The following is a 27,737-nucleotide window of genomic DNA, read 5'->3' as shown; positions in this document are numbered from 1 at the left end:
TATAAATAACATGAAAAAGCTATGCAATTATTTAACCCCTTAGGGCAGGGGTGGCCAAAGGCAGCACTCCAGATGTTTTTTGCCTACAACTCCCATCAGACCCAGCCAGCATGGCCAATGGCTGGGGCTGATGGGAGTTGTAAGCAAAAAACATCTGGAGAGCTACCGTTGGCCACCCCTGCCCTAAGGGGATTATATGGAAATGACTTGCGCTCTAGAGACAAAAGAGGTTCATTCTTATCCACTTGGAATGCCTGCCTTCCTAGTCTCAGCACAGCTAGTCACATTCACACATAAACACAGAGCTGTGTGTGGGCAGTGGGGCTGCCAGCTCCAGGGTGGAAAATACCTGGAGATTTTGGGGATGGAGTTTAAGGAGGGTGGGGTTGGGGGACAGGTGGGACTTCAATGGGCATAAGGCCAGTGTCCAACTTCCCAAGCAGGTGTGTTTTTTCCGCAGGTGAACTGATCTCTGTCGCTTGGAGATCATTTGTAATCTCAGGAGATCTTCAGCCACCACCTGGAGGCTGGCAACAGAGAGAAACCACAGAACAAACATGTGAAAGCCAAAATAGAAAAAGGACTGTGGTATCAACACCAGGAAGACAGGAGGGCCTGGCGTGACTTGGTCCATGGGGTCGCAAAGAGTCGAACTTGACTGTGCGACTGAACAACAACAAATCAGTAACAAAATAATATGTCTATAGGTTCTAAGTGTTTACCCCATAACAATTCAAAAAGGCACCAAATACTAGAATTTGAAGTGCTTTTAATTTGGGTTCAACAATGATTAAGTTCATAGCGTCTTCAAGTGCACAATAGCTAATCTTGTATATCTTCGGTAGAAGAAGAAGATGATATTGGATTTATATCCCGCCCTCCACTCCGAAGAGTCTCAGAGCGGTTCACAATCTCCTTTACCTTCCTCCCCCACAACAAACACCCTGTGAGGTGGGTGGGGCTGGAGAGGGCTCTCACAGCAGCTGCCCTTTCAAGGACAACCTCTGCCAGAGCTATGGCTGACCCAAGGCCATGCCAGCAGGTGCAAGTGGAGGAGTGGGGAATCAAACCCGGTTCTCCCAGATAAGAGTCCGCACACTTAACCATGGTGACGTAGAACAGTCTGTCTTAAAGTGCACAGTAGCAAATGTTATAACTCTTCAGTACCATAAAACAGGGTGGCCAACGGTAGCTCTCCAGATGTTTTTTGCTTACAACTCCCATCTGGCTGGGGCTGATGGGAGTTGTAGGTGAAAACATCTGGAGAGCTACCGTTGGCCACCCCTGCCATAAAACATTACCACTGAGGTATTTACTTTATGAAAGATTCCAAGACCTTAGCGGTAATATTTATCTTAATAAAGCCACAGGTGAAACGAGGTCCTCCTAAGGCCGGCTGACATCATAAGAGAAAAGAGAGGACTGGAAGACAGAATATGCAATGACCGATTTACACCGTGGAGTTGCGCTGGGAAAGAAGACTGAGTTGGATATTTAACGAAGCATGCAAGTTAAGGAATTTGATTTGACCTGATTTGGCTGGGCCTCAAGAATGCTTATGGTGACTGCTCTCTGACCTTATGTTTAAAAGGGAGTTCTTGTCTTCTCTGAAGGAATTGTTACTGCTCTTTCCACTTTGCACTTGTACATTTGAGAGTGTTTTACGGCACTGAAGAGTGATAACATCAGCTACTGTGCACTTTAAGACTCTATGAACTTCATCGTAATTGAACTGAAGTCTGAAATTATTAACACTTTAAATCTGGTACCTTTGTGACAGTTATGGGGTAACTACGCAGAGCCTATAGAAACGTTATGTTGTCGCTGGCGCCACCTGGAGGCTGGCAGCCCTCCCAGGCAGCATTCCTTTCATTCTCTGGCATTTGCTGTCCCCCTTTTTCACAGCTGTCTTTTGCACCCCGTCACCCCAAAGGGGGGTTCTTCTTGTGTTCACTAGAAGCAAAATTAAAATTGATTCTTTTGACCACCCCCACAGCCTCCTTACTTGGCCTGATTTGTCCTCAGCTGTTCCCAGATGAGGGAGGTCAGCTCTTGGGTGACTTGCTCCAAAGACGGTTCCATGGATCCAGAGGTATCGATCAGGATGCAGACGTTGGCTTCCAAAACCACCCCAAACAATCGGCGGCTTCCTAATTCCCTCCCCCCCCCCAAAAGAGCAAGCATGTAATGTTCTGACATGGCTTCACTTTAACAACAAGAAGAAGAAGACGACAATGGATTTACATTCCGCCCTCTACTCAAGAGTCTCAGAGCGGCTCACAATCTCCTTTACCTTCCTCCCCCACAACAGACACCCTGTGAGGTGGGTGGGGCTGGAGAGGGCTCTCACAGCAGCTGCCCTTTCAAGGACAGAGTCTCAGAATGGCCTACAATCTTCTTTCCCTTCCTCCCCCACAACAGACAACCTGTGAGGTGGGTGGGGCTGAGAGGGCTCTCACAGCAGCTGCCCTTTCAAGGACAGAGTCTCAGAGTGGCTCACAATCTCCTTTCCCTTCCTCCCCCACAACAGACACCCTGTGAGGTGGGTGGAGCTGGAGAGGGCTCTCACAGCAGCTGCCCTTTCAAGGACAGAGTCTCAGAGCGGCCTACAATCTCCTTTACCTTCCTCCCCCACAACAGACACTCTGTGAGGTGGGTGGAGCTGGAGAAGAAGAAGAAGAAGATATTGGATTTATATCCCGCCCTCCACTCCGAAGAGTCTCAGAGCGGCTCACAATCTCCTTTACCTTCCTCCCCCACAACAGACACCCTGTGAGGTGGGTGGGGCTGGAGAGGGCTCTCACAGCAGCTGCCCTTTCAAGGACAACCTCTGCCAGAGCTATGGCTGACCCAAGGCCATGCTAGCAGGTGCAAGTGGAGGAGTGGGGAATCAAACCCGGTTCTCCCAGATAAGAGTCCGCACACTTAACCACTACACCAAACTGGCTCTCACAGCAGCTGCTCTCACAGCAGCTGCCCTTTCCAGGACAGAGTCTCAGAGCGGCTCACAATCTCCTTTCCCTTCCTCCCCCACAACAGACACCCTGTGAGGTGGGTGGAGCTGGAGAGGGTTCTCACAGCAGCTGCCCTTTCCAGGACAGAGTCTCAGAGCGGCCTACAATCTCCTTTCCCTTCCGCCCCCACAACAGACACCCTGTGAGGTGGGTGGAGATGGAGAGGGCTCTCACAGCAGCTGCCCTTTCCAGGACAGAGTCTCAGAGCGGCTCACAATCTCCTTTCCCTTCCTCCCCCACAACAGACACTCTGTGAGGTGGGTGGGGCTGAGAGGCCTCTCACAGCAGCTGCCCTTTCAAGGACAGAGTCTCAGAGCGGCCTACAATCTCCTTTCCCTTCCTCCCCCACAACAGACACCCTGTGAGGTGGGTGGGGCTGGAGAGGGCTCTCACAGCAGCTGCCCTTTCAAGGAGAACCTCTGCCCAAGCTATGGCTGACCCAAGGCCATTCCAGCAGGTGCAAGTGGAGGAGTGCGGAATCAAACCTGGTTGAGGACTGAGTTTATCCAACAAAGCATTGCATGGGAAAGAGAAGAAAGATACAACAGAAAGCAGGAATGGATCTGGGTAATGAACAGTTCTTTTCTCAGCAACATCTGTGCACATTAGCCCTATTCAATAAGATGTTTTTAAACCCTGGAGTGACTTGCATGGGGTGAGGCTCGCTCACACATCCAGGAGGATGGGAAGGTGGAAGGGGAGGGACACTTTGGGATTGTCAGCTGCAGCAACCAAACAGATCTTTTCCCCTTCTCTTCCAGCCACCAGGTATCAGCTAAGGCAAGAAGAAGATGATATTGGATTCATATCCTGCCCTAGACTCTGAATCTCAGAGCAGTCATAATCTCCTTTACCTCCCCCCACCCCAATAGACATCTTGTGAGATAGGTGGGGCTGAGAGAGCTCTCACAGCAGCTGCCCTTTCTGTGAGAGCTGTGGCTGACCCAAGGCCATTCCAGCAACTGCAAGTGGAGGAGTGGGGAATCAAACCCAGTTCTCCTTGGCTCTTAGCCCATGACTAGGGTTGCATTGCCTCCAGGCAATGGCTGGAGATCTCCTAGAATTACAAGTCTCCAGACAACAGAGCTCAGTCCAGCTGGAGAAAATGCTTCTCAGCATTATATGCTGCTGAGGTCCCTCCCTCCCCAATTCCCATCCCCAAAATCTCCAAGCTGGAAGCCCCATGTGGCTCATCATGCCCTTTAGTAACTTGGACCATTCGATTTGACATCGACCCAAGCTGGCTACTTTGTATTATTTAAATCCCTATTCTATTCCCACTGTACTTATTGTTGTTAGCGGCTTTGGAGCCCCTTGGGGAAAAAAGCAGAGAATAAATACATTCAGCCAGCGTGACCAATGGGATGTTTTGCATTACTTTAAGCAGGGTCGCCAGCCTCCAGATGGGATCTAGTGATCTCTCAGAATTACAATTGATCTCCAGACTAGAGAGGTGAACCCCCCCTGGAGAAAATGGCTGCTTTGGAGGGTGGGCTCTGGGGCATTATCTCCTGCAGAGGCCCCTCCCCTCCCCAAACCCCAGCTCCCCAGGCTCCACCCACACATTTTCAGGAGTTTCCCAACCTGGATTTGGAAGCTCCAATGTGGAGAAGTATCAAACTACCTCTAGAAATGCTCCCATCTTTTCAAAGCTCTCTCCTAGACAACAGCTAAATCAGGAGTGTCAAACATGTGGCCCAAGGGCTGAATCAGGCCCCCAGAAGGCTTCCATCAGGGTCCTGAGCAACTGGCTCTTGTCTGCTTCCTTCTCCCTCTCTCATTTCCTTCTGCATCTCAACTTGCTTTGCCAGGCTTGCTCAATTGCACAGGAGCTACAGAGCAAACCCTCTATTTTCTTCATCGGCTGAGGCTCCTCGCCCTCCTGGTCCCCTGGGGAGGGAGGGAGGGAAAAAGCCAGAGCTTCCTTTGCCTAGTCCCAGGATCCCATGGGAGAAATACAAAGAAAGCATCTTTTAAGATCAACAAGTGCTAATGTTTTCAGCATGTTTTTTTTTAAATCTTTAGTCATGTATGTCTGTTGTCATTAAAAAGTTTATATCTCTGCTACCTAATCATAAATAGGTACACACATAGCCTGGCCCAACAAGGTCCGGCCCAGCCCAACAAGGTGTCGTTTATGTCAGATCCAGCCCTCATAACAAATGAGTTCGACACTCCTGAGCTAATGGCTACTTTCTTCAAAAAAGGGAAATAAAAGCTGCTACGGTAAGGGATCCCTGTTTTAATTGGTGCAGGGGTTGCAGGGGTTAATCCAAATTGTTTCCTGCTGCTATTTAAGTTGGGAGGGGGGGGGGGAGATACACCAGGGGACTCAGCTTGAGAAATTCCACACCCCACAGAGCTCAAGCGACAGGCTTGTCTTTGAGGTCAGATGTACCTGACAGAAGCCACTGCACTCTCTTCACGTAGCGCTGCAAGACTCTCTCCATTTGCTCAATATACTCCTCTAGATCCTGGGGCTGAATGTGCAAGTGCTTCACGCTGCCCTGGAAACATAATTTGCGGAGAGGGTATTAACTGACGGTTATCCATCGCGTGGCTGACAAAGAGTTTAAACTGATAAGAAAGAAGAGGACTTGCTACATAGGGTTGCCAGCCTGTCAAGATCCCTTGCCATCGTGGGTTAATGTTCTGTTCATTCTACTGTACATGTTATGGCTTCATTCTGCCCGGGGGCTGGAGGGGAGGGAGGAGAAGGGCTCGCCAGCTTGCAGGAACTGTTTGGGATAGTTAAGTGAGAAGCCCTGACCAGGGGCAATGTTAGGACTCCCTGTTATCAAAGATGCTCGCACCTGGAAAGAGATTGTGGGAATATACTGGACTGTGGGAAGTGGGGTGTGGGAATGCTCCGGCTTGCACGTGCTTTTGCATGCCATAAAGTCTACAGTTCCTCTGATGGGGGTAGATTTGACTCAAACCCCCAGTTAAGTCTATACTTCACCGGATTTATTAATAAACGCAACCATTTTGAAACTAAATGGGCTGTTTATTGAAGAACCAGAAGTAGGGCTGACACAGCCTTTGGGTGGTGAACAACAAAGGAAACAACAAAGATGGTGAGGGGTCTGGAGACCAAGTCCTATGAAGAACGGTTGAAGGAGCTGGGCATGTTTAGCCTGGAGAGGCGGCGGCTGAGAGGTGATATGATCACCACCTTCAAGTACTTGAAGGGCTGTTCTATAAAGGATGGTGTGGAATTGTTTTCTGTGGCTCCAGAAGGTAGGACCAGAACCCATGGGTGGAAATGAAGTCAAAAGAGTTTCTGACTCAACATTAGGAAGAACTTCCTGACCATTAGAGCGGTTCCTCGGTGGAACAGGCTTCCTCAGGAGGTGGCGGGCTCTCCTCCCTTGGAGGTTTTTAAACAGAGGCTAGATGGCCATCTGACTGCAATGAAGATCCTGTGAATTTAGGAGGAGGTATTTGTGAGTTTCCTGCATTGTGCAGGGGGTTGGACTAGATGACCCTGGAGATCCCTTCCAACTCTATGATTCTATGAAATTGTAGTGTGAGGGTTGAGAATAAAAATAAACACTGAGTAACAATGATTCAAATATCACATTAATATTCTTGTTTCAAACAACAATAATTCAATCATGGTCTCTATCATATACCTTCAATACACACTGTTACAATACTCTCAAACTTTGCACAATAGTGCAATCTTCCTTAAAGGTACAGTCCTTTATCTCTCTGACACACACAAAAATGTTCCGGTCATCAACCCAATAACTAAGCCATAGAAATCAGACACACCATCTTTCCTTTGACAGATACAGGCTGATGAAATCAGAGAAGACCGCTCTTGAGTCCCCATAGTATATATACCTTCACAAGAATAAAGCGGCAACATGCACCCTAGGATTTAGTGCATACTTCCATCATGAAATCTTCCTCTGGCCAGAACTTAAATTGGAACCTGTGCTTCAGGCTATAGCTCACATCAAAGTTCTATGCTCTCCAAATTGGTACACTCAGTTCTCAGTTGCAGAAAGATGGCATGTCTGATTTCTACGGCATACAGTTATTGGGCTGATGACCAGAACATTATTTTGTGTGTTGGAGAGATAAAGGACTGCACTTTTAAGGAAGATTTCATTATTATTGTGCAAAGTTTGAGAGTATTGCAACAGTGTCTATTTAATGTATATGATAGAGACTGTGATTGAATTACTGTTACGTTTGAAACAAGAATATTAAATGTGATATATATATATATATATATAGTGAGTATTTGAATCATTGGCTGAGAACAGACGGGCATTTTGGGGTGGCTGGGAGGCATCCCCAATTGGATCAGCGCAAAAAGAGCCGTTCGGGAGCCTCCACACACTCACCTGCAAGCCGCCCGCCTCTGGTCCCTCAGGCAGCTCAGCACCTCCACACGGGAAGGCGACTGGGAAGCTGGATTCCTCTTTGATCCCCCTCAGGGGAAGCGCTGATGTGAATGAGCGCTCTCATTGGGTTCTTAAAAAACAACAACCCTGAAACAGCTTCGGGCATCTTGGAAGTTCCACACCGCCAAGCCGCCTCCCTTGCGCCCCTCCCCTTCCAGCCCGCTCAAACATTTGCGACCACATCCAAAGTGGTTGCTTTTTGAGCCGGGTGGAGTGGCCAGAAGGATGGGGTGAGTGCAGGCTGGGGACGCCCGGCAGAGGTTTCCGTGTGGAGGGATTATTTGGACTGACTTCAGAGGTGTCTCTGAGTCGGCCCAAAGTGCCGGTCTGTAATCAGCCCACATTGCACAGTGTGTGTTGTGTTCTCAGCCTCCAAGTGGTGGCTGGAGATCTGCTAGCACAACTGATTTCCAGGCAACAGAGATTCACCTGGAGAAAATTTACCACTTTGGAAGGTGCACTCTATGGCAGGGGTGGCCAACAGTAGCTCTCCAGATGTGTTTTGCCTACAACTCCCATCAGCCCCAGCCATTGGCCATGCTGGCTGGGGCTGATGGGAGTTGTAGGCAAAAAAAAACATCTGGAGAGCTACCGTTGGTCACCCTTGCTCTATGGCATTATACCCCATTGGTCCCTCCCTTCCCCAAACCCCACCCTCTTCAGACTTCACCCCCCAAATCTCCAAGTATTTCCCAACCCAGAGTTGATAAAATTTAAAATGAAACTACAGCTGTGGTTCTGTTCAAAAGTCTGACCTCTTGCCTGTGGTAGAGGGAAGGCAGAAATTGGCGGGAGGGGCAGAGGTAGGGTTGCCAGGTCTAATTAGAATGTGGGTGGGGGGCGGACTTTCTGGGGGTGGGAGCAGAGTGCTGCAATGTTCTGATGGCATGCAGAAGTGATGGCAGACCCTGTTGGGGACTCCGACCTGGAGGCTGGCAATCCTAACACTGTGCGATGTTGCCAACGGGATGACATCACTTTCGTGTGATGTCAGCATGTTGTGGTTGGAGGCAGGATTTCCACCTTCTGGCCAGCTGGCTGTCAGCGGGCAGGAACCCAAAAAACCAGGGGGCCCCCTGTTCCCAACCCCTGTGTGGTGAGATGTTTTTCACCCTTTTGGTATGGAAGAATTACACTGAAATTACAACCATGCTCCAACAAGGAAAAAAAAATCCAACAAGAAAGAACTCCTTCTGTATTGAGGACTTTGATAAATATTTTTATGGTTCTATCGGATCACATTGGAGTATCTCTGCCTTACTTTTGTATCACTTGGTGTAGGGTCACCACACAACACCAGGCAATGGCAATCCCCCTTTGAATGTCTCTTGCCTTGAAAACCCTGCAGAGGCACCATAAATTTGCTTTGACTTGAAAGCAAAACAAATGAAGGAACAGAAGAGATGAGATGAGATGGAGCTGCATACAGCTGCAAGTGAGATGATGGGGTGGGGAGTTTGAAGGCTAGAGACCAAGAGGGAGTTACTAGGTTCCCCAGGTCCTCCCAGCCACTGGCAGAAGAGGGGAGGGGTAGGGTTGTCAGATATGGGTTGGGAAACCCCTGTAGATTTTGGGGTGAAGGCTGGGAAGGGCATTGAGTCCACCCTCCAATGCATCCATTCTCTCCAGGGGCCCTGATCTCTGGAGACGTAATTCCAGGGGAATCCCCAGATCTCACCTGGAGACTGGCATTCCAAGGAGCTTTGCGCTCACATTCTGTCTCATTAGTAGGGTGACCATAATGTCTGAAGGCCAGCCAGGGACACCTCTGGGGGGGAAGGTAGGGGTGCGCGCGCGCACCGCCGGAAACAGGAAGTGACGTCACTTCCGGTGACGTCACTTCCAGTGACGTCATGCCACCGCCGGAAACAGGAAGTGACACCACTTCCTGTGACATCATTTCCCCGCGTCACCTGCCGGAAGCGGGAAGTGACATCACTTCCTGTGACATTACTTCCCCCAAATGACATCATTTCCCCCAAATGCCACTGCCGGAAACAGGAAGTGACTTCACAGCACTTCCTGTGACGTCCCCAAAAATCCCCCAAATATCACCGCCGGAAACAATTTTGTTCTCAAATCCTGTATATACTTCATCAGTATATGGGATAAGGCACTTTCTCAACTGTGCTGCATAATGCAGCCTATTTATTTTGTCCTGTTTGCTCTGTTGGCTCTATCTGCGCCACCTTCATCACTTTCGGGGTGTGGATCCCCCAGTGGGGTGGTCTCGCGACTCCCTCCGCCGGCTGTTTCTGATAGCCGTGCGCCCCCTCTTTCATTTGATATGTGTCCCGTGCGGATGCCACCCTCCCGCCGGGAGATGCCGCAAAATGAGCCCCCTCGAGGCTTATGGCGGCAGGGCTCGGGGGAAGCGAGCTAGACTGCTGTTCTTTTGAGGGGTCATAGAGTGTTTCGAGCCCGTCCCTGTGGCATCGGTCCCATCGTTGTGGGGCCCAGGGGGCCGGCGCAGCGGCACGCTGAAGCAGCCTGTCGGTCACTTCCGGGTTCCTGTCCTGCATCTCGACCTGTGTTATTAGCCACCGCGGGCCTTTCCGACGCCCTCCCGGGCGGAGGACAAAGGGGGGTGGGGGTTTAGAGGCCGGGAGGGCGTCGGAAAGGCCCGCGGTGGCCGCTGGAGGGCCTCCAGCGGCCACCGCGGGCCTTTCCGAAGCCCTCCCGGGCGGAGGACAACGGGGGGTGGGGGTTTAGAGGCCGGGAGGGCGTCGGAAAGGCCCGCGGTGGCCGCTGGAGGGCCTCCAGCGGCCACCGCGGGCCTTTCCGAAGCCCTCCCGGGCGGAGGACAACGGGGGGTGGGGGTTTAGAGGCCGGGAGGGCTTCGGAAAGGCCCGCGGTGGCCGCTGGAGGGCCTCCAGCGGCCACCGCGGGCCTTTCCGAAGCCCTCCCGGGCGGAGGACAAAGGGGGGTGGGGGTTTAGAGGCCGGGAGGGCTTCGGAAAGGCCCGCGGTGGCCGCTGGAGGGCCTCCAGCGGCCACCGCGGGCCTTTCCGAAGCCCTCCCGGGCGGAGGACAACGGGGGGTGGGGGTTTAGAGGCCGGGAGGGCTTCGGAAAGGCCCGCGGTGGCCGCTGGAGGGCCTCCAGCGGCCACCGCGGGCCTTTCCGAAGCCCTCCCGGGCGGAGGACAAAGGGGGGTGGGGGTTTAGAGGCCGGGAGGGCTTCGGAAAGGCCCGCGGTGGCCGCTGGAGGGCCTCCAGCGGCCACCGCGGGCCTTTCCGAAGCCCTCCCGGGCGGAGGACAAAGGGGGGTGGGGGTTTAGAGGCCGGGAGGGCTTCGGAAAGGCCCGCGGTGGCCGCTGGAGGGCCTCCAGCGGCCACCGCGGGCCTTTCCGTCGCCCTCCCGGGCCTCCGCCGCCCCCGCCAGGCCCCGTGTGCGGGCGGGGAAGGCAGCGAGTGAGGGAGGGAGCGTCCCTGCGCGTGCGCAGGGCGATCTGCGCACGCGCAGGGTCGCTCCCTCCCTCACTCGCTGCCTTCTCTGCCCGCGCGCGCGGCCCCCGGCTCTCTGGCTGGCTAAACCGGGACCTCTAATGGTCCCGGTATACCCAGCCCGGGAGCCGGGAATTGGGGGCCAGATTCGGGAAAGTCCCGGGAGACCGGGACGGTCTGGCCACCCTACTCATTAGCGCAAAGAGGGTGTGGGGGTAAATTGCTTGCTTGTGAGTACACAGAACTGCAGTGGCACGTGGTCGTGTGTCTTAGCGACACACCTGATTAGCCAAACAGGATCAGGCCAACTGCAGGCATCGTGGCATAATGCAAGACCATTGACTGATCCCTTTGGGCTTCTTCCTCCCTTCAGGCAATCCTTCCTTCTTGCCATCCTTTTGCCTGCAGTTTGGGCCTTGTTGTGGCTGAAAGAAACACCTGTTGCTTGAGTTTGGACTTCTATCTGGATTCTGTACCTTCAGTCTGACCAGGTAACACCAGAGTCAGAGCACTAAAGCCTGAATAGGAATTCTAGGATAATTATTTAGTTTTATTATTTTCTTCCCTACTTTACACTGCTTCATTATTTGTACACTGTTGCACATTCTATTTAACGAACCTTATTAATTGTGCTCCTGCGGTGTTATCTGGGCTTAGGGGCTTCATTCTAACCCCTGTACTTTGGCCTATTTCGGCGATAGCTACCAAGTAATTGTTTGTGGAACTCAACTTGCAAGCGTCCTACCTCACTGGGTTCACTTCCTGATTAACACCCAGTAGGACTGGAGACTTGGTCCCTTGATCTCAGTCTCAGCTGAGGGTCAGCTGACAGGCTGGTGGTGATTCACTCGGTATTGTGCATTTTGTTCTTGACTTTCACCCCAAAGCCTTCTTATGGGACAAGGGGGCTTTGACAAGCAGTGGTTTTTCAGAGCACTTCATTTGCACGAGATGACTGGGAAGTCACTTACCTCCATTTCGATGCTGGGGAAAATGTTGCAGTATTTTGCCGACACTTTCTTGTGCAAAGATTCCACCATTTGCTTCTGATGCAAGCACTCGGGCCCGAAAACAATTATAGGCAAGTCTAACTTTAGTTTCTTGATGCTGTATTTGCTGAGCCACTTTTGGGAGACAAAGGAGGGGGGAAGAATCTTTCATTGGTGGCGTGTATTAAGGCTGCGTGGCATCCGAAGGAATAAGACCGCTTTGGCTGTAATATACTGTAATTGAGACATTGCAAGGTGAATAATTTCATACCTCTTTGCTGGAGCACCTTTCTTCTTCCTGGGGCAGAACAACAAAAGGAATTGCCTTCCTCACGCATTTGGGTTTGGAATATTTTTTGTAAACTGCACCTAGGAAAAAGAAGCAGCAGTGTTCTACCTATGGCAAAAAAAAGTCTGATTCTTGTGCAAAATGATCATATCACAGGTCTACAAGTGCATGCATGCTTTTGACTGCCAAGTTTTAAATTCTGATTCCCCAAAGAGTGATCCTTTGGACATGCTGGTACTGTACATTCAATGGGATGCCCAAGAGGAAAAACACACCCATTGCCAGTGTGTATTGGCACAGTTGTCATGGGGATATGTTCTTTCTCTTCCCCCCACCCCTTAAGAACATAAGAGAAGCCATGCTGGATCAGGCCAATGGCCCATCCAGTCCAACACTCTGTGTCACACAGTGGCCAAAAGACCCAAGTGCCATCAGGAGGTCCACCAGTGGGGCTAGAAGCCTTTCCACTGTGCCCCCCCTCCCAGCACAAGAATACAGAGCATCACTGCCCCAGAACAAGAGTTCCAACAATAAGCTGTGGCTAATAGCCACTGATGGACCTCTGCTCCATATGCTTATCCATTCCCCTCTTGAAGCTGTCTATGCTTGTAGCCGCCGCCACCTTCTGTGGCAGTGAATTCCACATATTAATCACCCTTTGGGTGAAGAAGGACTTCCTTTTATCAGTTCTAACCTTGAAGAGTTGTGTCCCCCTTTGGTTCACAAATGAATGCAAAATAAGGAATGCCAAACAAGGAAGGGATGGTTATGGGGAGTGGTCAAGGGTTTGCAAAGTGCATCCAATCAGTTTAGTCCACCACTGGTACTTAGTCTCACAAGGACCCCTCTTCCCATTCAAAGAGCACTACTTTTTCCCCAGGGCATTCCAAGGAGGGGGGGGGAATCAATTGGGCAGATTTCTGAATCCCAAAATATACATGAACACACATATGAAGCTGCCTTATGGTGAATCAGACTCTCAGTCCATAAAGGTCAGTACTGTTGACTCGGCCTAGCAGCGGGTCTCCAGGGTCTCAGGCAGAGGTCTTTTACACCATCCATGTCCTGGCCCTTGATGGAGATGCCAGGGGTTGGGACCTTCTGCATACTAAGCAGATACTCTACCACTGAGTCACGGCCCCTCCCCAAGCCTGGAAAACTGACAGAAACTGATTCCTCACTGGCAGTTGCCTTTTGATCTGCAGCTACCTCCCGTTCCCTTCACAGCAACCAGATCTGGTTTTTTGGAGATCCAGTTGCCACAAGGGGAACGAGAGGTTGCCACGGATCAAAAGGCGCCTGCGCAGCAACTGGTGAGGAATCGATTGCTTGAGCCGGCTCAAGCAGAAGCCCCGGGGTCAGAGCAACCACCGGTGAGGAATCAGTCAAAAGTTTTTAATGGGAATAACACAACAGTTCAAACTATGAGAGAGAATTAACATCTGGAACTGGACGAGAACGCTGTGTGAGCATATGCCACCCACCCCCTTCAGCAGGCCCAAAGGCATGAGAATAGGTATGCAAGTTCAGCCTCCAGGTGGGACCTGGGGATCCCCTAGAACAGCGGTAGGGAACGTTGGCTCTCCAGATGTTTTTTGCCTACAACTCCCATCAACCCCAGTCATTGGCCATGCTGGCTGGGGCTGATGGGAGTTGTAGGCAAAAAACATCTGGAGAGCCAACGTTCTCTACCCCTGCCCTAGAATTATAGCTCATCTCCACACTACAGAGACCAGATCCTCTGGATAAAATGGAGGATTTGGAGCAATTGGAGGGATGGACTCTGTGGAATTGTACCCCCTGTCTTCCCCAGGCTCTGTCCTAAATCACCAGGGGTTTCCCAACCTGGATTAGGCAACCCTACCCCCTAATCCCTTGCCAGTGGCCAGGGGGGGCCTGACCACTGTTCCCTCTAAGCTGAGTTAGCATGAGCTAGCTCACAGATTTCTAGTTCAGGAAAAATGGCCCCAGAGCGCAATGATTTACGCAGTAGCTCATAACTTTAATACTAGTAGAATTTTTGCTCGCAAGACGCTGCCACTTAGCAGGAACACTGGACCTGACAGCTCTACATGAGGAGAGGAGACCCCCACGTCACTGGATTTCCTTGTGGCCTGCCCATCCGCCCCTAAATTGCACATGAGATAAATTTCTGCATAATCTGATTCTCACCATATTGGACCACCTACCGACTTTCTTCCCTTTGTCCGTATAAAATAACGAAAGCGAAACCTCTAGATGTGTCTTTGATCTGGATTTCTTTCTCCCACCCGACAGCAAAAATTCCTTTATTGGCTGTGCTGCAACAAACCACAACATTTTATTTTTCTCACACTAAGAACACCAATACCCGTCTAAAATTTTATGTTGACTACTATCAGTGCTATTGTGGGGAACCATTTATGCTGGTGAGTTCGTTAACTTGGACGCACCTGGTGGGATTTCTGCTTTGGCACTTGGTGGGCGCCACGCAAACACTTTTGCGGACCTGCTTCTGTCTCCCTCCTGCCCGTCTCTTGCACTCTAAAAACACAGTGAATACTTGAGTAGAAGAAGAAGACGACGACATTGGATTTATATCCCGCCCTCCACTCCGAAGAGTCTCAGAGTGACTCACAATCTCCTTTACCTTCCTCCCCCACAACAGACACCCTGTGAGGTGGGTGGGGCTGGAGAGGGCTCTCACAGCAGCTGCCCTTTCAAGGACAACCTCTGCCAGAGCTATGGCTGACCCAAGGCCATTCCAGCAGGTGCAAGTGGGGGAGTGGGGAATCAAACCCGGTTCTCCCAGATAAGAGTCCGCACACTTAACCACTACACCAAACTGGCTCTCCATTTAAATGCGCCAAAGTAAAAGTTTGATGATGGAATGGGGAGTCTGGTCATGACCCTGACTCTACAGGTTTCAGAGTCTCCAGCTGGCACTAAAATGGGAGACTGAGTCACCCGGAGCAATAGCCATTTGCCAACTACCTGCCTTCCCGCTCGTGCTCCTTTTAAAATAGCGTGTCCAAGACAGTGCAGGTCTATGCAGTACAGAAAACCACTGTCAGCACCGTAAGTTATAAAATATTTATTAAAAAAGAAGATGCTCACAAGCATACTTTTAGCACAGCTTTAGACTGAGCAAGGGATTGAAAAGAAATGGGAAAAACGCAATTCCTCTCTCTATACATGCCCCATCAGATCTTAAAAATATCAGATTTTAAAATTACAGATGTCTATAGAGTTTTCTTTACCTCGCAGTTTCCTCCAGCTCTTCAGGCCAGCACCTCAGTTAAGAGTACTGTCTGCTCCCTTTCTTGTGCAAAGATTCCACCATTTGCTGGCTCAGGCTGGCTCAGAGAAGCTTTTCCTGGAGATTCCTCAGGAATCCCTTCCTGAAGTCTCTCTAGTATTTAACACCTCCAGGTCTCTGTTCCCTGCTTGAAGGGCAGAGGGAAGCCTGACCATCCCAATGTCTAGACCTATTAGCATTTGTATGAAGTTGGGCTGAGATAAGGCTGGAAAGCAACTGAACTGACTTCCCCCCTCCTCCCAGCCAGTGTTCCCACTAAGCTGTAGAGTCTTGTGAGCAAAAATCCTACTTTGTGAACTACTACTGGCATTAAAGCTGTGAGCTACTGGCATTAAAGTTGTGAGCTACTGCATTAATTAGTGTGCTCTTTTGTCATCCTTCCTAAGCTTCCATATATGAGCTAAGACAAAAATGTGTGAGCTGAAGGCTAAAAATCTGTGAGCTAACTCACGCTAACTCAGCTTAGAAGGCTCCCACCCTGTTCTCTGCCCCAAAGAGGGGGGAGACTTTTAACACTCAAGAGTGAAGGTTTTGCTCATTTTAAACCTCCAAAGAAAAAACCGCATTTCTTCAAAAAGACCAAAAAGATTTTCAGGGTATATGCTTTCGACAGTCAAAGCTCCCTGGCACTTGAATCTAACTGTCGCATAAATATATGTGAGTAGAGTATGAATTTTTACGTTAATATGTGGAGCACTTGCCACTTATCTTCAAATGCAGCATCAATTTTAAAAAGCCGTTTCCCAGAATATTATTTTATATAAAGACATCTATATAAACTGCTTAACACCAGCTGGGTCGTAACGGCTCCTTCTATTATCAAGAAAAAATGTATCTGAAAAAGTGCTCTGCAAACCCTTGCTGAAAAAAAAACAGGGATTTAAGGTGCTGCAAAAATTCCTTGCTCTTGGGAAATGTCTTATTCCATTGAATGGTTGTAACTAATTGTTTGAAATGAATTTAACATGAATGCAAACTAAGCATTGTATTGGTCCTCTTATTAGTGTTGCCAGCTCTAGATGGGAAAATTCCTGGGGATTTAAGAGATGGAGCCTGGGGCGTGTGGGGTTTGGGGAGGGGAGGGGCTTCAGCAGGACATAAGGCCATAGAGACCAACTTCCAAAGCAGCTGTTTTCTCCAGGGGATTTAAACTCTGTTGGCTGGATTACCAGGTGTAATCCCAGAAGATCTCCAGCCAGCACCTGGAGGCTGGCAACCCTACCTCTTACATACATTCCATAGTACAAATAAAATCTCAAATACCACAGTAAGTGTAGAGTTGATTAGTCTATACGGGTGCGATCAGATGGGGATGCTTGGCCCACCAGAGCCACACACACACACACCCCAGCTCCAGATTTTACGGGCATGATCACACATGCACATCTGGCTCTCGTGCTGCATACACCTTTACCTTGTCCTGCAACACCTCACTAATGGAATAAACAACCACTGGGGACTTCCTGGTAGCAAAGTCCTCGCTGTCTGATCGGCCCGGGTGTGCCATGCACACACTGTGGATGCACAGGAGTGGTGTGAATGCTCCTCCAGGTCTTTGGGTGGGGGGCCACAGTGGGAGGACTTCTAGGGTCCTGGCCCCACTGGTGAACGTCCTGATGGCACCTGGGTTTTTTTGGCTATTGTGTGACACAGAGTCTTGGAATGGATGGGCCATTGGCCTGATCCAACATGGCTTCTCTTATGTTCTCCTCTGGCATATGTGTGGCTGATGCCTGTCTTGGCAGCTGGGCAGGCACCGTCTGAGTGCCACAACATGCCTCAAACAGCACTAGCTTTTTCAAAGCCAGGAGACTGCTGCAGCAATCCCAGCCTATGAGTTATCTTATTTTATTAGTAATTTTGTGGCAGGATCAGCTTTTATAGTTTGGCAAGTTGATAAGGTAGCCTATCAGGCACTGTCATAATTTGTAGTCCCCTGGCTATAATCATGGCCAGAGAGTGTCATAAGTCAGGGAAGATCTCTCCCTAACATGAATTTTCTCATCTAGAAAAACAAATATCAACTGCTGGCAAAGTACTGAAAACACACATACAAACACACACACACACATTAGGGGTATGCAAAAAAAAAACACCAGTATTTTTTTGGGTCTGAGTATATTGAACCCCCAAAATATTGGTATTTCCCAATATTCCTGAATCCCAATACCAGTATAGTATTTGGTTCCCATAGGGTATAACGGAGAATTGATCTGGGGGTATCTGGGGCTTGGAGGGAGGAGCTGTTATTTGTAAGTATGGGCACCAAATTTGCAGCATAGCTCCTGGTGCTTCTCTTTAAGAAAACCCCTCAAAGTTTGAAAAAGATTGGATCATTGAGCCCAATTCTATAGGCCCCCAAAGAAGGTGTCTCCATCCTCTATTAGTTTCAATGGATGAGGGAAAGGGCATTTAAAGGGACTTTTAAATGCTTTCCCTAAGCTGTGTGAGTGGTGTGACTCCACAAGTAAACTCTGAAGATGTTTAAAGGGCTTGCAGTTCCTTTAAACACCTCAAAGAGCTCAATTCACTGCAGTCCCTTTAGATGCTGATTAACTATGACTATCCAGTGGTCCTCAAAAATCCCAAATATTTTTGGGATTTTTGGGAACTGGCCATTCTGGATAGCTGAAGGATGACCAAAGAAATATCCGGCTGAAATAATATTCAGAAAATTCTGATAAGGTATTTTTTTTATATAATTATTCAGCTTCAATTTAGCCAAATGCACACTCCTAATATGCATTTTCCAAAACTATCTGAAGAGTAAAACTGACAACTTAATGAAGGGATATTAAGGCCAGAGAACACAAATATACTTTTTCTGTCTCAAGGCTATGATGGTGATAAAGGCGCTGATTAAACCAGATTTCATCTTAAAAATTGAGCCATTGAACCGTACCATTCTGGCAAGAGTGAGGGCAGTCGGTTTTGGAAATGGTAACTTCTGTGGTCTGCTTTTCTCCCTTCTCTCTAATATTAGATTCTCCTCAGTAATCAACTTATCAGCTGGATGAGTTCCTGATCGTTGTTTTAAGGATTTCACTAGCAAGGCGCACTGAAATGAAAAAGTTGAGCTTAGATGTCCAGTTGCAAGCAAATTCAATGAATATTTTACAGTATTCTTATTAATTCATGTTATGCAGAAGCTACTGTGTAGGTCATGAGTTCCCAACCTTGTTGAATTTACAGACATTTTTGAAATTATGAGAAGGGGTAGCGGGAGCCACCACAAAATGGCTGCTATGGGAGTTAGGGCTAATGGCTGCCAGCCACAGGGGCTACAACCAATCACAATGAGCCTGCCATTAGCTGCCAATCCCATTGGAGGTGGGATTGGCTTTTTGCTTTGGGGAGATGGGTTGTTTGGTTTTAGTGTCTAAAGAAAGGGGAAGGTTTGCTTCCTATATGGTCACAAGTTGAGGCTGCTGAACTTTGAAACCGAAGAAAGAAATTCATATTTCCAAACACTTGGAAGTAAGAGATGGAAGTATATCGATTCAGAACACACATTTCTGTTCCACATTTCATGTGTTTACCTCAACAAAATGCCTCTTGAGCACTCTCTTTTTTCAGTTCAAAAAACAAGGGGCGAAACAAAGGAAAAACTCTTGAATACTTACGTTTCCATGTAAAGCTTAGCTTCTAGAGGTGGCCAAACAGTTCCTGAACGACTACTCTGGAGCCATTTCTGAGGAGAAATTGTTACCTCTTGAATGCTTACCTTATGGGAATAGCTGACTGCTTTCTCCATTTCAGAGAGGATGCTGCTGATGTCATCGCTTTCATAGATGCCTGCCCACCCGAGACAAAGCGGCAGAATGCAATATGAAAGGGGGAAGCAGAACACTTCAGTGCTGCTAGCAAATGAGTTAAACTCAGAAACCAATACATAATCAACTCCCCACAAGAAAACAGCTTGCAAATTTGATCATGGCAACCCCAGAGATATTCTTGCTTAGATACTGTGAGGGACATTCTGGGAATATTTATCTCTCATGAAGGCCCAGCTAGGCGTAACGGTGGCAAGTTAAACAAAGAAATTACTGGGAGGGAAGAGATTTAAAATTCTACTATTCCACAGTGTGATATAGTGCTTAGACAAACTGCAGCCAGGAAGACCTAAGTTCAACAATGACGCTAAAAGGATTGCCAACTCCAAGTGGGGCCTAGAGATCAGGACCATAGCCAGCAGGGGAGAAGACTGGGAGTGCTGCTGCAGATTCTATAGGGGGCAGTGCCCCCCTGCTGGTTACGGCCCTGCTGGATCTCCCAGAATTGCAACTGATCTCACAGACATCAGTTCCCCTAGAGAAAATGGCTGCTTTGGAGGCTGGGCTCCATGAAGAAGAAGATGATATTGGATTTATATCCCGCCCTCCACTCCGAAGAGTCTCAGAGCGGCTCACCATCTCCTTTCCCTTCCTCCCCCACAACAGACACCCTGTGAGGTGGGGGGGGGGCTGAGAGGGCTCTCACAGCAGCTGCCCTTTCAAGGACAGAGTCACAGAGCGGCCTACAATCTCCTTTACCTTCCTCCCCACAACAGACACCCTGTGAGGTGGGTGGGGCTGGAGAGGGCTCTCACAGCAGCTGCCCTTTCAAGGACAGAGTCTCAGAGCGGCCTACAATCTCCTTTACCTTCCTCCCCCACAACAGACACCCTGTGAGGTGGGTGGGGTTGGAGAGGGCTCTCACAGCAGCTGCCCTTTCAAGGACAGAGTCTCAGAGTGGCCTACAATCTCCTTTACCTTCCTCCCCCACAACAGACACCCTGTGAGGTGGGTGGGGCTGGAGAGGGCTCTCACAGCAGCTGCCCTTTCAAGGACAGAGTCTCAGAACGGCCAACAATCTCCTTTCCCTTCCTCCCCCACAACAGACACCCTGTGAGGTGGGTGGGGCTGGAGAGGGCTCTCACAGCAGCTGCCCTTTCAAGGACAGAGTCTCAGAGTGGCTCACAATCTCCTTTATCTTCCTCCCCCACAACAGACACCCTGTGAGGTGGGTGGGGCTGAGAGGGCTCTCACAGCAGCTGCCCTTTCAAGGACAGAGTCTCAGAGCAGCCTACAATGTCTTTTGCCTTCCTCCCCCACAACAGACACCCTGTGAGGTGGGTGGGGCTGGAGAGGGCTCTCACAGCAGCTGCCCTTTCAAGGACAGAGTCTCAGAGCGGCCTACAATCTCCTTTACCTTCCTCCCCCACAACAGACACCCTGTGAGGTGGGTGGGGCTGGAGAGGGCTCTCACAGCAGCTGCCCTTTCAAGGACAGAGTCTCAGAACGGCCTACAATCTCCTTTCCCTTCCTCCCCCACAACAGACACCCTGTGAGGTGGGTGGGGCTGGAGAGGGCTCTCACAGCAGCTGCCCTTTCAAGGACAGAGTCTCAGAGTGGCCTACAATCTCCTTTCCCTCCCTCCCCCACAACAGACACCCTGTGAGGTGGGTGGGGCTGAGAGGGCTCTCACAGCAGCTGCCCTTTCAAGGACAACCTCTGCCAGAGCTATGGCTGACCCAAGGCCATTCCAGCAGCTGCAAGTGGAGGAGTGGGGAATCAAACCCGGTTCTCCCAGATAAGAGTCTGCACACTTAACTACTACACCAAACATGGCATTATGCCCTGCTGAGGTCTCTCAGTAGGCTCTGATATCAAGTCTCCAGGAATTTCCCAACATGGAGCTGGCAAACCTAAGCTCACTGGGTGACGAAGGGCCAGGTTCAGCCTAACTGACCTTACTGGGGCCTTGCAAGGAAAAAAACAGTGTACTGTAGGGGGGGAAGAACACTTAGTTCCTTGGCTAAGGATAAAAATCAGTCTATTAAAAAAGCAGTTTCTAGAATTGGGGAATCTCATTTTTAAAAATGGAGAAAAAATATGTAAGTCAAGGAATAGAGAGTGGGCCACTTCTCGGCAGTTCCTTTTGTCCAAGAGGCTTCTTCAAGGAGAGAGGTGCTATTTAGATGAGGGGAACAGTTAAACTCTCCCTCAATGTGCTGTGTGGCACATGTGGGATGAAAGATGGATCACCCGCTGGAGTAAACTCTAAGTAAAGTAGGACAAAAAAAAAAAGAAATGTTTTTTAAAGACCACCACCATACCTGTTTCTCCAAACCAGTGAAACTGGCCACCAGCAGCCTGTACAATGGTCTTATAAGCAAGTGCCGTTTCATCTGGGCTTGCATAGCGAGGTGGGATGTCATCATCCAGGGGTAAATTGTCAGTGCTGAACAGAGAGACGTGAAGCTGCAAATCACACCCACTGCAGGCCTCGGCCATATAAGAGCTAATCACGTGCTAAAAGGCAGAAAGAAAAGGTTAGGGCCCAAATGACATGTGGAGTTGGGATTCTGGGACTGGAACTCTGGCAGGATTATTTGACCTGCAAAAATAATCAGCTGTGGGTCAGAGCTGCCAAGCTGGAGATAGTTCCATCTTCCCTGGCACATACTTCCGTGTCAAGCTCTTCTACACATGCAAAACTAGCCTACATCAGTTCTGGAGCTACAACAAGAAGTTGTTGATATATCACATAAGAACATAAGAGAAGCCATATTGGATCAAGCCAATGGCTCATCCAGTCCAACACTCCATGTCACATAAGAACATAAGAGAAGCCATGTTGGATCAGGCCAATGGCCCATCCAGTTCAACACTCTGTGTCACATAAGAACATAAGAGAAGCCATGTTGGATCAGGCCAATGGCCAACCAGTCCAACACTCTGTGTCACATAAGAACATAAGAGAAGCCATGTTGGATCAGGCCAATTGCCATCCAGTCCAACACTCTGTGTCACATAAGAACAAAAGAGAAGCCATGTTGGATCAAGCCAATGGCCCATCCAGTCCAACACTCTGTGTCCTGGCTATGCTTATCACCACAGAGCCTGGGAGTCGTGCTTACCGTCTCTTGATCAGGGATGCCAGTAGTCAGCAGGTATATTCCCTGGGACTCATGTTGGTCTTTATCTCTGAAATCTACCTCCACTGCTCTTCGGAAAGCGCTCATGACATTCCGAGGGCCTTCACACTTCAGGGCCAGCACCCATCTAGAAATGATCAAAAAAGCACAGTAAAGCTGTAAGGGGGCTTTGCTAACCACCAGCACACAGATGGCAACCCAGATTCCAGAGCCTATAAGTAGCTTTCGGTGTTTCTCAAAACTTGGTAGAAAGGGCGAGTAAGCATGTTATACTTCCTGTTATCGAGTAGCTGGGGTAAATTAGCTTACTTCGGAAAAGAGAGAGGTAGAATCGGTTTTGCTGTCTCCCTGATGCCTGTCCTATCTTCAGCCTTTCCTCCTGCATTGATTTCTCAGCATGAAATCACCCTTGGGGCCCTTTCAGGTTAGGAAAATAGCCCGGGAGCAGTCCTCATCCAAATGGGGAGCCTGCGTGCTTAGTAAACAAGTTCCCAGAAAGAAACTGGCAGCTAACATGTGACTGATCCAACCTGCCAAAAATTGTGATGTGTTCAAAGTCTTACAAGATAAAAAAAAAAAAGGAGGAGGTTTAGCTGCCCCTAATGATAAACTGTATTGTCAAGCAGCCTGCCTACTTTGGATCTCAGACTGGATCAAAAACCCAAACAAAAGACTGATAAAACTAGGCATAGCAGATCTGCCAGATGGCTTACACAGATATCTTTGGATCACAACACTTGGGAAAACATAATGAGAAATACTGGCCATGTTATCAGAGACAGTTTGCTAAAAAACTGGTGGTCACTTAATACAAGAATAAGCCCTCCAACATCACCTTTAATGTCACCATTAAATGCCTATTATAATAAAAGTGAGAAGAAAAAGATGATTTCATAACATATAAGGATATGACTGATAAAAGTGGAATAATTAAATTTTGGCAAGTAATTAAGGAAAAAGGATACAATGGTTAACACGTCTCCACCTCTCACTGAGACTCAATGAAGTTAAACATCGGGAAGGAAATACACTGAGGAACCTGACTCAATTTGAAACAATAATATTGAACAGGAAATAACATCTTTTAGGACACATTTACAAGCCCTTATTACAAGATGATTCATAAGCAGAACAAGTCAAGACATGTATGGTGAAATGGTCACAAAACTTTGGGAAAGAGATTCCATTTCAACAGTGGCGAAAATTATGGACAAAGGACATAAAATTAACAGTAAGCCAAGCACTTAAAGAAAACTGGTACAAAATGTTGTTTCAATGGTATGTTATGCCCAAAGACATTGAGAAGATGAAAAAAAACCTACAAAGGACTATGTTGGAAGTGTAATCAGATAGATGGTACCTTTTACCATATGTGGTGGTCCTGCAATTTTTTTTTTAAATACTGGACAGAAATACATACAGAAACTCAAAAAATCTTAAAAATCAAATTTGCTAACACATCAGAGCCAATGCTATTAGGAATTCTACCAATGAATGTGGATAAAACAATGCATGCACTGCTCAGATATATATTAATTGCAGCAAAAGTAATACTTGCAGAAGTGGAAAACTGTGTTGCCCAGCTCTGGAAAACCAGATTGATAAGGTGCAAGAATATGCAGTTATACAAAATCAACAAATTATATTAACTAAAAACCAAAAGGTGAATTCAAAAGCAACTGGAAACATCATCATCATTATTATTAATCCTTGTAGTTAAACTTTTTGTGGTATATGTAAATATAACTGTAATCAGTAATATAAACTGTAAACTGTAATATAAATATAACTGTAATTGTAAGCTTATTTCTGTGCTGACTGTAATCAAATATGTAGCTTGGTAGTCCAGTATATGATAATATTGTATGTTAGATATGATAGATTTAACACAAAATCTCATGGGTTCTAGTTGTGACTATTTTTTAAATATGTTAGCCTGAAAACTTTATAATGGCCATTATAAGCTTACTTACATTGTATTCTATAGTAGATCAAATTGATAAGATAGGAGAACAATGTTAAGGAGGAAGAAGAAGAAGAAGAAGAAGAAGAAGAAGAAGAAGAAGAAGAAGAAGAAGAAGAAGAAGAAGAAGAAGAAGAAGAAGATGATGATGATGATGATGATATTGGATTTATACTCCTCCTTATACTCTGAATCTCAGAGTCTCAGAGCAGTCACAATCTCCTTTACTTTCCGCCCCCCAACAGACACACTGTGAGGTAGGAGGGCTGAGAGAGCTTTTACAGCAGTTGTCCTTTCAAGGACAACTCCTGTGAAAGCTACAGCTGTGAAAGCTACAGGTGCAAGTGGAGGAGAGGGGAATCAAACCTGGTTCTCCCAGATAAGAGTCCGCACACTTTCCCATGAAATACTCTCATGTTACCATGTCAATATATCATGTCATGTCATGTATTTGCTAAACTATTATTCTTACTATTTGTACATGGAATAAGAAATATTTTCAGTATTCGTATTAGCAAAACAGCCCATATATTGTGTAAAAAAATTGTGATGTGTTGTTTGGCCCTCAGATTCCATTTTGAACCCCAAACTCCACCTCTGGGTGCCTTGAGGTAGCTGTTAGAGTACACCTTCCTTAAGGGGCTCCGAAATCTTCTCTGCCTAAGCACTGGGAAGAATCAAACCCTCCCCTGGAAACAACTAAGTAAACGTGTGGTTGTCTGCCCCTTTGAGATTCAATGCTCTATCAACTCCCCTGGATCAGTGTTCAGCATGTGTTCAGTACATGTCATGTGTTCAGCACATTGCCCTAAGCAAGGCTTTCTTCTCTGAACGTGGTTGCAAGTCATTCTTGGGAGGGATGGTGGCTCAGTGGTAGAGCATCTGCTTAGTAAGCAGAAGGTCCCAGGTTCAATCCCCGGCATCTCCAACTAAAAAGGGTCAAGGCCAAGTAGGCTTGAAAAACCTCAGCTTGAGACCCTGAAGAGCCACTGCCAGTCTGAGTAGATAATACTGACTTTGATGGACCGAGGGTCTGATTCAGTAGAAGGCAGCTTCGTATGTTCTTCATATGTTCTTCATTCTATCCAGATTCCTTAAGGCAAAATGGTATTTTTCAGGTGGGAAGCTCCTGGAAATGTGGAGCGGAGCTCCTTTCTTGGCCACAAGGATGGATATGCTGACACTCCCCAGGCATTGCTCCCGAGAGCATTGAGAACACATTGATTCTGTGCTGAAACCCTTCTACACTCCCTGCCTCATCTACCTGGGATCCCATCCCCTAATGATCCCTTTCATGGTTCCTGTGTTTCTGATACCAAGCACAGATCCCGGTGGGTAGCCGGTTGGTCTGAAGCAATAGAACAACGTTTGAGTCCAGGGGCACCTTGAAGACTAACAAGAGTTGAATTCTGGGGCGTAAGCTGTTGTGTGCAGGCACACTTCTTCATCAGGCACCCAGAATTAAACTCTGTTGGTCTTATGGTGCCACTGGACTCAGCCTTTGTTCTGATAACCAGGCATGTTTGGCATCCCAAGCCTACTGCGTCAGCTCAAGAAGAATAGCTCCCTTGTGGTTCCCACTGACCTGCAACCAGGTACCATCCAAAGATGCTGCTCACTGGAACGCAAGTAAACCAAAGAGTCTAACCCAGGCCTTTTACCCATGAAAGTTTACTTAGGAGTGTTGGGGGAGGGGGGAAGAATTAAAATTAAGTTTACCTACCTCCAGGCACGCTCTAAGTTGTCTGGGTGTGAAGGAACCATTTCTGGTTGCCAGGGCTTAATGTTTTTTCCAATACTGCAAGGAACATAGCATGAAAAAAGTGAACACCAAGGAACACAGCCTGAGGAGGCTGCCATCTAAGGATGCTTGGCATTGTTAAAAAGAAGGAGACTGGCTGGCCCAGATCTAAAGCGCTAATCTTCACCGTAAATGTTGTCCAGTTTTACTTACGCGATGATATTGAAGCAGTCCTTGCTTGAGATCTGCTCCTCCAGTACGAGCCGCAGGGAATGTTGGATATGAATTATGTACGGGGAATTTGCTACAGAGACATCGACAAGGAGAACAACCCTACAGGAGAAATGCCAGCATGGAACAGTCAGCCTTCACTATCCCCATTTGCTATATTTTTACTAGGTTTTTGCTGCATGCTTTACTTGCTTTGACTGTTTTTGTTTCATTTGGTCGTTCGTCACCCATTTGTATTCTTTTGCTTTGGTTTTGTTGGCTTTGGTGTGCTTTTCGTCATTGACTTTGCTGCTGAGTTGTTGTTTTGTTGTAAGTTTTAAAAAGTTGTTAGCGTTGAGAAAGCCTCCCTAAAAATCCTGGCAGACAGGGGGTGCTTATAAATCTGCATCAGGATCAGGTTGGCTGCTTTGGGTTCCTGCCCCCTTCCTGCTTCCTCCTACTTTTTCAGCACCCTTGAAGCAAACTCCACCAGGTTTTGTTTCAACGTACAGTCCTCTCTCCATCCCCACGGCAAACAGGCTGGGTGAGTTCACAGTGGAAAGTTACTGCTCTCAGCACCAGTTGGCTGGAAACCAACGATGTCACTAGCCCACCTCCCCCTGGAAGCAAGTTTTCAACATTTTGCAAAGTTCACGTACCTCCTTTCACAAACTGCTCCCCACATCCTTCTGCTACCAGCGGAGAGCCATTCGATGCGTCTTTCACACCTCCTCACCAGCCTGGTCAGCTGCTTCTGCATGCAAAACATAAGCACAGCTGAGACATCCACTGGCAGCTGAATCTACTTGGGGAGTGGGCCCTTTTCCCTGGCACTTATTTGAAAAGAAAGCCTCCCCTTCCAAAACATGGCTTGAGGAGAGCCTGCCAGAGAGTTGTGTCTTCTGCCAGTCACTAGAAGCAGCACTTTCCTCTCTCTGCAACATCCCTCCACAAGGCTATTGGTCCTTCACCTCTGACTTCAGAAGTCATGACTGCACCTTGAGACTGGGAAGGTGAACTTGGAGACTAGCAGAGCAGCTGTTCATCTTTGGAGCTTTTAATTAAATCTGTTTGTTTTGCCCAGGGCTTTGTTTAAATGAGACTGCCTCCCACAAAAAAGCAGATAAGTATCTTTGAGGCCTATTAATATAATTGGAGAGCCAGTTTGGTGTAGTGGTTAAGTGTGTGGACTCTTATCTGGGAAAACCGGGTTTGATTTCCCCCTCCTCCACTTGCACCTGCTGGCATGGCCTTGGGTCAGCCATAGCTCTGGCAGAGGTTGTCCTTGAAAGGACAGCTGCTGTGAGAGTCCTCTCAGCCTCACCCACCTCACAGGGTGTCTGTTGTGGGGGAGGAAGGGAAAGGAGATTGTAGGCCGCTTTGAGACTCTGTCCTTGAAAGGGCAGCTGCTGTGGGAGCCCTTTCCAGCCCCACCCACCTCACAGGGTGTCTG

At 48.2% G+C, this 27,737-nt stretch overlaps 1 protein-coding gene and 1 non-coding gene across 2 annotated transcripts in view; one reads left to right on the top strand and one right to left on the bottom strand.

Annotated features, from left to right (window-relative positions):
- Nucleotides 1-27,737, bottom strand: part of VWA3A (von Willebrand factor A domain containing 3A) — a 71,382-nt gene that overhangs the window by 25,168 nt on the left and 18,477 nt on the right. The window contains exons 15-27 of the mRNA XM_060261040.1: nt 26,944-27,038; nt 26,288-26,407; nt 26,057-26,131; nt 22,353-22,497; nt 21,549-21,744; nt 19,176-19,246; nt 18,354-18,509; nt 14,586-14,676; nt 14,343-14,453; nt 12,136-12,233; nt 11,847-11,999; nt 5,413-5,521; nt 2,006-2,150 (exon numbers count right to left, since the gene is read on the bottom strand). Of these exons, the coding sequence (XP_060117023.1) occupies nt 2,006-2,150; nt 5,413-5,521; nt 11,847-11,999; nt 12,136-12,233; nt 14,343-14,453; nt 14,586-14,676; nt 18,354-18,509; nt 19,176-19,246; nt 21,549-21,744; nt 22,353-22,497; nt 26,057-26,131; nt 26,288-26,407; nt 26,944-27,038 (1,565 nt within the window). The remainder of the gene's footprint in view (nt 1-2,005; nt 2,151-5,412; nt 5,522-11,846; nt 12,000-12,135; nt 12,234-14,342; nt 14,454-14,585; nt 14,677-18,353; nt 18,510-19,175; nt 19,247-21,548; nt 21,745-22,352; nt 22,498-26,056; nt 26,132-26,287; nt 26,408-26,943; nt 27,039-27,737) is intronic.
- TRNAT-AGU (transfer RNA threonine (anticodon AGU)) lies at nt 25,187-25,261 on the top strand. The gene has a single exon. It is a non-coding gene; the product is annotated as a tRNA-Thr (tRNA).

The sequence above is a fragment of the Heteronotia binoei genome, chromosome 20 (assembly GCF_032191835.1).
Source record: "Heteronotia binoei isolate CCM8104 ecotype False Entrance Well chromosome 20, APGP_CSIRO_Hbin_v1, whole genome shotgun sequence".
Taxonomy (NCBI): Eukaryota; Metazoa; Chordata; class Lepidosauria; order Squamata; family Gekkonidae; genus Heteronotia; species Heteronotia binoei.
This window is presented reverse-complemented; position numbering and strand designations above follow the sequence as displayed.